The 12929-nt window shown below is 39.5% G+C and overlaps 1 protein-coding gene across 3 annotated transcripts in view; it reads left to right on the top strand.

Moving 5' to 3' along the window:
• The window catches only part of PLCH1 (phospholipase C eta 1), a 783092-nt gene that overhangs the window by 720927 nt on the left and 49236 nt on the right, over nt 1-12929 (top strand). For all 3 annotated transcript variants that reach the window (XM_069213310.1, XM_069213311.1, XM_069213309.1), the window contains exon 15: nt 8940-9037. In XM_069213310.1, the coding sequence (XP_069069411.1) occupies nt 8940-9037 (98 nt within the window). The remainder of the gene's footprint in view (nt 1-8939; nt 9038-12929) is intronic.

Here is a 12929-nt window from a genome sequence, read left to right on the forward strand (position 1 = left end):
TCCATGGTTGAGTCTTCAGACAGAACAACACTCTGCCCACCCCCCCCCAGCCCCTAACTCTCCTACCCCACCAGCCCCAACCTCTTCTACCCCCAGCCCCTACCTATCCCACCTCAAGGAAAGTAGAGGTTCAAGGGTTTTGTTAGAACATGAACGTAGTCATATATTGACAGGTAGACAGTATTATGATTGAAATTCTGTTTATGCTGCAGGATTCTCAATATGCCTTATTCTGTCATAGTGAAAGGTATCCCACATAGATTATGTGGGCTTTTCAGGTAATAGCAATTAGCAAATTGTTCTCACCGGGCACATGTCTGCGGCTAGTTCAGCTGTTTCTAGAAAATATGCTCAAGTCTGGTGATTATATCTCACATCTTGTGTCCAAGATGAAAGTGGTACCTGCGGATACAAGGTCTTTTACCATTTCAACACAGAATAATTTCTCTCTACTCTCAGATGTTGATTGACTGGCCTGTACAAGTCCAAGGTCCAGGTCTATTGTTGGGTACACTGAGAAACGCCATACTAGGGCAGACAAAAACAGGGTAACCCTATGCTGCATCAATGGCAATACCACATATGGGGCTGGCCACTCTCATCTCTTGCCTGACACAAGAGCTCAAATGACCGGTGCCTCTATTCATCCCTCTATACCCAACTGTAATATTGCTGGTGAGGTAGCATTTTCAGTTGACCCCCTAATCAGCTAACTTGGATTTCCTGCCCAACCTTCGAACTTCCGAATGGCCCTGAACAGTGGAACAAGTAATACAGCTGTTGCTCCTGATTTAAGTTTCCTCTTTTGGAATGCTGCTGGTGTTTCCAGCAAATTGAATGATATCATTTGGGCAAATTTGATAGCTGGCCATCAGGTTGTGTGCCTCCAAGAGACATGGTCATGGAGTAACACACATGTAAATATTTTTCATTCAGTCACTACCTCTGCTATTCCTTCGACATCTGAGCATCACAGTGGTGGTATGTTAATTCTAGACTGTCCCATCTCAAATGACCTCGTATGCGGTACAGGTGACAAGTAGTTAGCAAATCATTTACACTTGGAAAACAATCCTTGCAGCAACTTGCTAAATAAGCTGATGGTGACCTACAATTTTTTCATTACCATGGACTTGGTCTGGAATGAGGATACTAGGCAGGTAACATTTACGGGAAGAGACACTGGGACTTTGATTGATTATATTGTACAATTGAAGACATGGGAAAAGAGGGTATCTAACTTCTTCACCGTACAAAGCCCCACGATTGATCATAACCCTTTAATATTGGATCTGCATCTGGAGTTACTGACACCAGTCCAGAATTTGGTGGTCTCCCCAATTAAGCACATGAGGAATGGAGGTGTGCTTTGCAAATGGTGGAATATTGATGCTGGGGAGCTTTTTCCTCATTAGTGGTGGGGAAAAGGGGAACAATTTGAGGCATGCCTAAGCTAGAAACCCGATCCATTAGATGTGTTGGGGGCCAGACTGAAATATGTAAATGGGCAACTGGGATTATGCTACCACAGTCACAGAGTGTACCAAAGTCTAAGAAATGGTCTGATAAATCCTGTTCACAAGCACAAGGCAGCCTACTACAGGCTGCCAAATGGTCACCAAGAGACATAAAGGAAGTAAGAGCCTGCAGGGAATTTTACAAGAACACAATTGGGATAAGGAAAGACGAGATTAGAAGGGAGGCTTGGGAGCAACTAACCAATGCATGTGCCATGAACAATGGGTCCCAATTCTGGTGAACAGTGAATGCACTTTTCTTCGAGAATAGCTCTGGCACTAGTATAGATGTGACCATTCCACAGCATATTTGGTTTACACACTTCACCAAGGTTTATAATTCTCACTCTTTGGCAAACCCTGATAATAGCATACTAAGCATGACTGCTAACCCCAAAGATAATGATCAGATACTAATTACACTTAATGATATCACATCAGCAGTGGAGGGATGTCTGAGCAATAAAGCACCTGGACCCGATAGGGGTCTCGAGTGATCTCTTCAAGAGCAATCTTGACCTTTGGGCCCTAGTTCTTGTATATGTTTTGCAAAGTGCGAATCATGGGCCCTCCCAAATCCTGGTCCAGCGCATTATTGTACCCATATTCAAGAAGGGAAGTAGGGGAGACCCCCAGTGATATCTCATTGACTCCACAGCCAAGTTGTTAGGCAGAGTACTGCTAGATCGACTGAAGAACTAGGCCGCTGAGAAGGGTATCCTTACGGCTGTACAGCATGACTTTAGACAGGATCTGGGGACAACAGATCAGTGTTTGAATCTCCATCTGTCAAAAAGTAAATGTGTGTCTTCCAAAGGGGAGATGTCTTTATTTTGCACCTATGGACCGTAACTCAGCCTTCTACAATGTAATCAGGGGAAAGCTGTGGAGAATACTAGTAGCAAAATGAGATGATCCTAATATTATCCACTTACTCTCCCAACTGCACGAGAACGCGGAAGGCTGTGTCAGATTTGGTCCAAATGGGGAATGTACACCACCAACAAAGATTAGGAGGGGTGTCAGGCAAAGGTGTCTCTTGCTCCCCTTCCTTTTTAGTCTTTACATAAATGATGTTGACACCTATTTGTTGGATGTAGAGGCAGATCCACCTAGGGTAGGGACTAGGATGTTGCCAGTCCTGATGTATGCTGATGATTGTGTGCTTATGTCTAGAAAAGAGCTGGGATTCCAGAGGCTGATTTACAGATTAGTCACCTTCATGTCCAACCTGGGATTATCAACCAAAATAACTAAATCATTCTCCATGGTGTGTGCCACCCCTTAAATCAGATCACTTCCTTCCATATAGGTGTCACTAAATTACACGTATCTACCTTTACCAATCTGGGAGTTCATTTATATAATATGAGTACAAGGATTTTAAACATTCTAAGACCCTTATTGAGAAGACTTGACCTCAGAGTGTAAGGTGGCCCTAGAATACCTCCAGCTGCTGCAAACCGATGTGGTCTGTTATACAGTTTACAGATTTATTGCAGCTGTTGTGCTGTAGTCAAACAGCACAAACTACTCGGAAAATGAAAATTGATTCTGTGTTGGTATTGTGTTCACAAAATTCCAGTTGTGTAAATGGGCTCAGATATGTCAGCAGAACTATTTGCTTTTTGGAACCTTTTTAAAAATGTATTACTTATAAATCAATTAACTGTTTTTTTTTAATTTTTTTACTGAGTATCAATATACTGTATCTAGTCGCCCTATGCCCACCACTGTTCGCGAAGGGCTTTGGACTTGATCTTAAATATGACGATTTTACTTTAGTGATTTTATTACAATTCTATATGCAATTTGTGTTCGTGGAGGGATTTGGACTTGATTTTAAACATGATGGTTTTATTCTTGTGATTGTAATATGTGATTTCAAATGCAATTTGTGAGTACTGTTATATGTTTTATTTTTAACCTAGTAACGATTGACTTGATTGATTGATTGATTGATTGAAAGGGGTACTTTCAGAGAGTGGACCTGTAAGGTTTGCTAAATACTGTTTAGTGTTTTACTCCTATGAACTAGGCACCACAGCAATATTTATTTAATTCATTCATTGAATGGTTTTCACATTTTTCATCGCTATACAACTATTCCACTTTACACAAGGGAATGCCTCCGGTAGCTTGAGAGAAGCTGAAAGGATGAGAAAAAGATTGCTTCCACTACTGTCTGCTGGCCAGAATGCAGTCACACTTTCCTCATCCAACTGAGTAGGCTTGGGACCCATTGGATAGCGTAAGGGCACAGAAAGAGAAGCTGTTCCTAAGCTAAGGTTTATAGATTTGGTCCATTCAAAATAAGCACCATGCACAAAAGACACTGGCTAGCTTTTATCTTGTTAGTGATATTTGCAGTTCCGTCCACTACACTCCTCAATTGCTTCTAATAGTTTGACATTCTTGTAATTTAGTCTGATTTATTAGCCCATTATGTTGGCATTTGCAGTTAGTAGACAGAGGAGTCCATTTTGTTTGTTCAAATTATTTTTAGATTCCTTGTTAAACAGCAATGCCCCTTCATTTCTAAGCTCTGATGTGGTTGTGAAGGTGCAATTGTTTTTTTATGTTTTGTTCTGCTGCTCTCAAAGTTTCTCACACATTTTAGTGGTATGGCCTACTTTTCCTTGGTGTCCCACTTTCAACATTGGTGGGGCCTTAATGCCCCAATTTTCAACATTACCAAGTTAATTATGACTTCTAATGTGTTGGTCTAGCTTGATTAGATGATCCTTCACAACAATGAACCTAACTTAATGTTAACTCTCAGGCATAAGAACCGATGTGTTAAACTGTGCTATTAGTTTGGCAAGGTTTGCGTCTAAAGAAAGGCTATGTTGGATTTCATCACAGCATAAAGTCCTGCAGTTTAGGTTGAGTGAAATATTACTCTTGCTCTTCAGCATCAAAGATCCTTTAGCCATCTTATTTTCCCCTCACCAAGATTATGTGCTGACATTCTTCCATGTCCACTGTCTACTCCTCTGGTATAGTTAATAAAAGTGGGGAGGTTGAGCTATAGGTCATGTCTTGTGTGGTATAAGCAAGACAGGATAGAATCTTAAGTTTAATTCTATGGGCAGATAGGTAATGTTTTTGAAACCTTCAGCCTCACAGTACCTAAGTCACAAATGCACGGGTGAGTCAATGAATTTAAGTGGTAATGATAACTGCTGAGATAATTTGTACATTACTGATGCATGCTTTTAACTGTAAATTGCTGCTCTCTTGAGGCTCTCCAGATGCAAAACTGGGTCTGGAAAACACCGAAAAAGCTCCTGCTTTTCAGCAGATGACACTGGTGGCCTCCATCATGACTCCACTATGCCTGATTTGAGGACAGTCGCACATGGACACCACCCTTGCACAAATATCATTTCTTTTTTTTCTGTAGTTCTAAAAGAACTCCTATTGCAATTTTTTTTTATTTTACTGAATTCTTTTGAAGTTGCCATGGCACTGTGCAGAGATGTCTCTCCCTAAAATGATAGGGTTTAAGCTGTAACAAACTTTCAGGAAGCACATGTTGATCGCAGACCTGTAGAATGTCTATTTTTTATGCCATGGCACCAAACATGATTCCAGTAAGTCTAACAACAAATGCTTCTGGACTCTTTCCAATTCAGTCAGAAGCTCTGTGTTGCTGAGCACAAAAAGAGGGTCAGACCTGTTCCAAGATTAGGTCATTTCTAGTGCTGGTCCTGTGAGCCATCCTCGTACAAAGTTGAAAGGCAAGTCCAAACTCAAAGATAGAAAGTCAAAGCAAGGATCAATGATTCACAGGCACTATGGCTTTTGGGAAATGTTGCATAGTCCGCAATCCAAGGGCCCGACTCTTGCATCAATGTCTGTTTCTCAGATGATCCTGCCTCTTGAGCTGCTACACCCTGAGTTTCCTTGGTCTGCTTTAGGGCCTATCTTATCTGTCAGTTCCACCATTTGGGTTTCTGCTGGTGGGGTCTAACTCAGTGCTGACTGACATCTTACTCAGTGCTGACTGACTCCATTCAGCCAGAGCTTCACCCAAGCTTGAAAAATGTCTTCAAAATAAAGACGATGATGTGGCAGAACATGTACTGCCTTCTCCATTATAAAGAAGCAGGCCTATATCTTGACTTTCAGTAGCACGTACACTCCTTCTAAGACAGAAATGAATTTATGAATGGGGCTTTTTAGTATGGAAAGTGCCTCCTTTTTGGTGTGGAAGGCATCCAAGGTCCTGGACCTGAAACTGCCCATAGTGAAGACTACCTGTTAACTGTAATTTTGCAGTCTGGCTTTTAGCTCCTGTTACCTTTTATCGAGGCCCTTGGTGTGGAGCAACCACCTGTGAGCCACCCAGTTGATAAATGCCACAACCCTGCTGCAGGAGACCCCTTTAAGATGTGGCATCTGACTCCAGAGAGTCTTGTAAAGGCCTCAAAAAGCAAAGTGAATCCTAATGCCTTCTCTACTCTCCTCCAAATTACAATTGATGCCTTGGGTGAAGAAGTTTTTTAGGCTGTCAGTCTGGCTCTTCGGGTTGTGAATGCTCTGTGCCTCTTGGGCCACCAGACATACACCCTATGTATAAGGTGAGCCAAAATTTGCCTGTTGTTGAAGATTTTAGGTACTTCTTTGCACAAACAGTATGTGACAGCCAGGACATGGCAAGATTGCCGCCCTGGATACTACAGATTTTGTAGCCGGGGCCATAGGCACTAACCTCATTATTCAGCGCCACGTATGGATGTGCGCTAGTAGCTTTTACAAGCTTCACTGATGGACATGCCCTTTGATAGACCCAGGCTTTTAGGTGACTAAGCAGATGTGCCACTGGAACAGCTTAAGGACAGTAGACTCGCTGCTTGCTCTTTGGCCTCCTTTCCCTTAATAATTTCACTACCAGTACCGGAAATTCCATAACATAAGAGGACCTGCATGCAGTCAGAATCAGTCCTCACAAACTGTCCAGCTACTGATCCATCCCATTTTGGGCAAAAAAGAAAGATACTCTGTCAGAAGGCAGAGCAATTAGCAGATGCAGCAGTCCTTTCAGAACTCCCCTCAGCTGCTCCACCCTGCCACCAGCCCAATTAGTGTTCCCTCCAATTGCAGTCTGGGACCTGTAGGGAGCAAACTGCCTACATGGCATGCAACTATTTTGGGCCAGTGAGTCCTTCAAGATGTCTAGTTTGTGATATACCAGCATGTTGAATCTAAGCATATACCCTCCACTTTGACCACCTCTTCTGCAGGACCTGCTGTCCTTACAAATTAGCAAAGGTTTGTAACTGAGCCACCTCAGTCTAGTCCTATTTGTGAGGTGATGGAATGAATCAACTGAAAGTCTTTGATCTTCTGGCAGTGGTAGTTAATGTTAATATAGTGGTGGCTTGACACCCATGCTGGTCAGCGACCTATTTGTAATTAGGGTCTTAGAGTTTTTATACATACATCAGCTCATTACATTGTTTCCTACTAGTTTAGTTTACCAGTTTTATTGTTACCAGTCCCCCAAGTCCATTTACTTTGGGTCTTTGGTCTACATTTGTTGCTTGGTGTGAGAAAAAGCACGGTGACCCGCTAGAGGCTAAGTTATTTGATATTCTTCTGCTTGTTTTATTTCTTAACCCTGTAAGGCTTTAGTTTGTTTAGGGTTACTTATTTGCCTTTCAACCTTTCTTTATTTGCCTGGTAAGCCTCTTTATTATAGTCACTCTTTGTGCTGCATTTCTTAAAGATTTCTCTCCTCTATATTTCCCTCAGCTCCATTTATTATGCTACTGTGAGCCTACACACAGTTGCACTCTGAGACTTGTGAAACTCTAGACTGTTTTCTCATTGTTATCACTCGTACACATCTCATCAGTGAGTTACAGGTGCCCAATCACTGTACATATCTTTTTTCCTGACAAATATGGGTGTCTTTTCACCCAAAAATGGTGTCACCCTTCCATGTTTGACAGTCCACCATGTTCCCTCTGTTCTTTTCTCTGCAACATCCCTTTGAGGAGGAGGAGAGGCTTCGCCAGTTGGATCCTTATCCTGCCACTTACTTTCTACATTTATAGGACCAAGGAACACTGAGCGGTCGAACAGCGTTGTGTTGGATTCACTGGTGCAAAGAAAGGGAAGGCAGACCAGAAACAGGTCTTAACTAGGTTGATTGTGCATAGTAGAAAGCTGTGCTATTCTTTAGCTTAAAAGAAGTCTCTTAAGTACCTTTGAGCTCATTCCATCAGGGCAAAGGCAATCCCTGCAGCCTTAGGTCATTCCGATGTTGGAGAGCAGCAAAGCTGCTTTGTGAGCATCCGTATGTACCTTCACCAGGCATTACTGTATCAACTGCTCAGTCCAATAGGACTTCTTGTTGTAAAGTTAACCATTGAGCCCCACCACCTTTATGGGGGCACTGCTTTTAGTGTTCATTCATGATGTAAGGAGTCTGTTAGAAGTGTTTATAAGAAGAACAAGTTAATTACCATCTATAATGTGCTTTCTGGTCAATACTCTATCTAACCAGTGATTTCTCACTGCCCACCCTACTTCCCTTTCTAAGGGGTTGAATGTTTGTATGTAAAAGGGTTCCAAGTTAGATTTTGCACACTGATGATTTCTTAATTTTCTGTTGCTCAAAGGGTGCAGAAAATGTACATGGATAAACTGACATCAGTGCCCAGAGGTGGAGCCTGTATGTGGCTCCATATCGTCACATCTGGGGGCGAGATGGAGTCATGACAGAGACCAATGGCACCATCTGCCAGCATGTGGGAATTATTGCAGTGTTTTTGGGATCCAGATTGGCACCTGAGGACTTTCAAGAGGTGGAGTATCTACTGTTAGTGTATCCACCAGAAAAGGTGTTACTAAAAGTATATAACTAGCTCTTTTAAATTAATTTATGACATATCTAGCGGAATTTTAAAATTAGCCTTTACTCTACTGTTATTATACATCTGGAAATGTATGTGGGTAGCTGATTTGCAGGTGTATAAATGGTGATTTCACAAACACATATAGAATATATGAGAAACATTAGCTTCAAGAAGTCAGCTGTTGTTAGGGAGTGGTCTTCAATAAAATAGTTGTGAAAAATTATATTTGTTTGCAACAAGTCAGAAAACCCCATGGTAAACTTTAAAGGGCTTTGCATGGCCAATGAGATGTCTTGACAAGATAGTTGTGCGTGAGTATAACAGATGAGAATGGAGAACATCACTCCCACAAACAATCAGATGCTTACTAAGCAATAATACTGATCTATTCCCAATTAGTTTGGGCGTAGTTCTAATCTTTATGAAAATTAATTGAGAAATGTACTACCAATAAACTTATTTGTGTAAGCTTAGTTTCTATTCAACGTTGATTTTATACCTTTATTTTTAGTGCTGGCTGAACACAATAACTTAATAATTATTATTTCAACAGAATATGCCGCCGAAGGAAAACCATGAAGTTGTGTCGTGCCCTCTCAGATTTGGTTGTTTACACAAATTCAGTTTCAGCCCAGGACATCATGGATGATGGTATGTGTCTTCTTCAAGGGCTTCAAGAGCACATAGTCTAAGGGTTGGGGCTTTCAATTTGATGATCATGACATCCACATTTGCAAATTCCTTCTTTCAAAAAATACAGTGAGGTTCATAATAAAAGGGGAACTTGATGGAAACAAGACTACTTGCTTTTAATTTATATCGCTTCTAAGTGCCCCTAACATCCATATAAAGACTCATATTGGCATACGTATAGAAAATGAAATTCTGTGGAATGCCAGCAAAGTTATTAAGTGTAATATTTAGCAGCAGAATAGGAACATCCCTTGCCGTAACACACTTCAATAGTCTCCACCATAATAGATAGTGCTGTCACTCAGTAGATGTAGTTGAATGCTCTTTTTTCATTTCTTAAATGGCAAAATTGACACTTTTTAGCTTTAACAAACCTTACTTATGGCAAGTTGTTCTATTGTTTTTGAACCACACTGATGTACAACACATGGGTATAGTGGATATAGAAAACATCCTAATACGGCCTGATTACAAATGGATTATTGTATCCAACACCTGCGTAAACCTCTGTTTGCGCAGGGGTCGGAATTACAGATTTGGTTGTATATAATGCATCGGATAATTATAGGATATGTTAAGTAACTCAACCTTTGTTAAATCACAGCAGGTCTAACCTGCAGAAATTAAACGGAAGAAAGATGTATGATATTTCCCGCATCATATCTGTTTTTTCATGTTAAAATCCAATATCTTTGTGTTATTCTCCAAAAACTCGATTCTCTGAGGTATCATTTTTATAAGGTGCGATTATTAGCACCTTGTCAATGACCAAGTTGTAATCAGGGCCTTAGTGTTTTTATACATATATTTGCTCATTACATGGTTTCCTACCAGCTTTTTTGCACTTTTTTGTGGTCATATGTAAGCATGAAGCACCTAAGCAGCATACATAAACAAACAAATCTTGGCTGAGTGACTTGTATTTTTTCTTCATTATGTAGAACTCCTGTATCCTAGACTTCATATAAAGTAACTTAATTTTGCCCAAGGGGGCTAAATAACATGTATAACAGGACTGTAGCAGTCCAATGTAAGCTACTGCAGCAAAGTCCATAGCACAATCAATCATTACCTAAAAAAGCATTGTAATAATTTCTCTTGCATTATATCACCTGGAGAGAGGAAGCAGCATGACCTTCGCAAAGTTTCAATCTCCTGAAAAATAACTTTTGGCTTGAAATGCTTTGGGGCTAATTGCATTGTTTCTACCAAATAAAGACTTGTAAGGTGCACAAAATCAGCCACACTAACCAAAATAGGCAAGATCAAACATTCTAATGAGCAATTTATTTTATCTATGAACTATAGCAACACGAAGTGAAGTTATTTTCTGGTGGTGCTCCACTCTATAAGCTAGTGTAGCACAGTACACTACTGTCCTGCTTTTTAAAATTCACACTTACCAGTTGTGTGTAATGGAAGCCACTTAAAACCTCCTTAATAGCTTCATAAGAATATCAGCAGCTAGAGTGAATAAGAAGGTGTGCTCCGTTGTGGGAGGTCGAATTTCTTTTAATATACCACTAATTAATGTTCTTTATAACTGCTATATTTTGATAAAGGTTGTGTAGTGTAAAACAGTGTTGGTTTTGCCCTGCCCGTACTTTACCATTCATATATAAATCAGAATAATGTTTTAGTTTTTATTCTGCATTATAAGACGTCTGTTCAAGTATGAAAATAATATAAGTTATACTTTCATAATAATTTGCTATCATAGTTCAAGGGGTTTGGATGTCTTTATGACAGAAATGAAACTTGCTCTTTATAATTCTCTAGTTGTAATAGTTTTTTTTTTTAAATCTATGATCTCACTTGAGATGTGGCATACTAACTGGACAGTAAATTTGAAAAAAAAATCGGAAGTCATTTAATATTGAGATTAATCTAAGCTATTGGTAAACGAGCACTATTTTCAAGTAGTCATACTTCAGTTTATACTGTACAACTCTTAGCTTCTCCCACTTGGTGCGAAAAAAACCTGAGCTAGAAGAAAAATTGGAGAAGTTTTAATACATCGTCTTCTGCATAAACAGCCTTCTGAGAAAACATTGAAAGACTGAAAAAAAATAAAAAGCAGGCATGCTCTGAATATTCAGAAAGCTCCCAAAACTAGATGCCTGCTTTTCTTGAACTTACTCTGTGCTTAGGAACTCCATCGCAAAAGAGACGTTACCAATTTAGCATGCATATGAAACTGTATACACCACATCAGTACACCAGGAAACCCACTGTCTTGATCACTGCAGAAAATCTCAAGAATTCAGAGTGTGCTTTAGACTGCCCCAAGAGTTTACCTGAAAAAATGAATGAAAATCTTGTGCTTCATTTCCTAGACACTTGTTTCTTAACAATGTAGGACTTTTGCTGGAGAATGCTTACTCTGATTTTCCTAATGTATTGTTTTACAAGGTGCTTAGAACAGGAATGTGTTGGATTTAAACTTCTGTTTGTGATAACCTGCTAGAAATAGCTCTGAAATTAAAGCAGAGTCCACCAGTGCCTGTTGATACTTGCAATTTGCCATAAATGTGGCTTGGTACATGATGTATGTACAAGCTGGGCCATGGGCAATGATAGAAACACCTGATCACCTTTAATTTTTATGAGAAACTTCCCACCTGTCCTTCGCCTTCATAAAGTAATGCCCATTTCAGACTGCTGAGAAACATGATGAATACAAATTAGATTGTTTCTCGCACATGCTCTGTTTAAATTGCCTCGCCTGCTTAATTGAAAAAACACAGATGATTGAAATCCATGCAACTGAAAATTGACTGTGTAAAATCTCTTTCTATGTGCTGTAATAGCCAGAACCTTTTAATTTTTCATTTTGAAAAACTGAAAATCATTAGCCCAATGTATTTTTTAGAATCTTTAACCTGATCTTGGTCAGGGTTCTTCTCCTAATGCAACCTGTATCTTTTCATTGCATGTTTACTCCAATTGATTTCCTGGTGTTGGGTATCCAATATTTACTGTTACATCAATCTCAGATTGATTCCTAATCAGTGAATGCCATACTAGTAACAATTGCTGTTCTAGAATGCTATTAACAACAAATTACATGTAACTAATTATTAACGCTCTCCAGACTGAATGGTGTTCATGGATCAAAGGATAGAAAAAATGTAGATACTTTTCTGTACATTTTGAAAAAAAATTTTTTTGATGGGTCTAAGATTTCAATACTTGTAAAAGCTAGATGAAAACTTGTAAATACAAGTGTGCAAAATAGCAGATTAGAAGGGAAAACATTGACATTTTAAAACATTAGGGGCTTCATTATGACTTTGGCGGTTCCAGCACGGGAGGGCCCATGCCACGGGGAGGACGCCACCGCCATTGCGGTGACACTCCTCCCCACCGAGCGTATTACAATGTTACTGCCTGGTTGACCCGACATGTTATCATTGTTGACATCAAGCTTTTTTTTATACTAAAATATCACGTTGGAAAAATTTCTTAACATGATATTGTTGCCTTTATATTGTGATATCCAAAATATATCATCATTTGGAATGTTGAAAGTAAGAATATGTTTTTTAGTGTTAGTATTATTATTGCTGTTAAAAAAATATTGTATGTAGCATAGACATATGTAATCCAGAATTTTCTAAATTATTGTAGCATTGTAAATGTTATATGTTTTTATTATTTGTTTATCAATTTTAATGTTTGTGGAGCAGGATGGTTATGTAAGGGTATGGAATTGTTTTCATTTTATATTATTTTTGTATATTTTTATATTATGATTTGTTTTTCAGTGTGTTAATGTAATTTTACATCATTTGTTAGTGGTGCGGTATAGGTTTTAAAAGGGAACAGAGTAGGGAATGGTTTAAAATAT

Source organism: Pleurodeles waltl, chromosome 11 (assembly GCF_031143425.1).
Source record: "Pleurodeles waltl isolate 20211129_DDA chromosome 11, aPleWal1.hap1.20221129, whole genome shotgun sequence".
NCBI classification, from domain to species: domain Eukaryota; kingdom Metazoa; phylum Chordata; class Amphibia; order Caudata; family Salamandridae; genus Pleurodeles; species Pleurodeles waltl.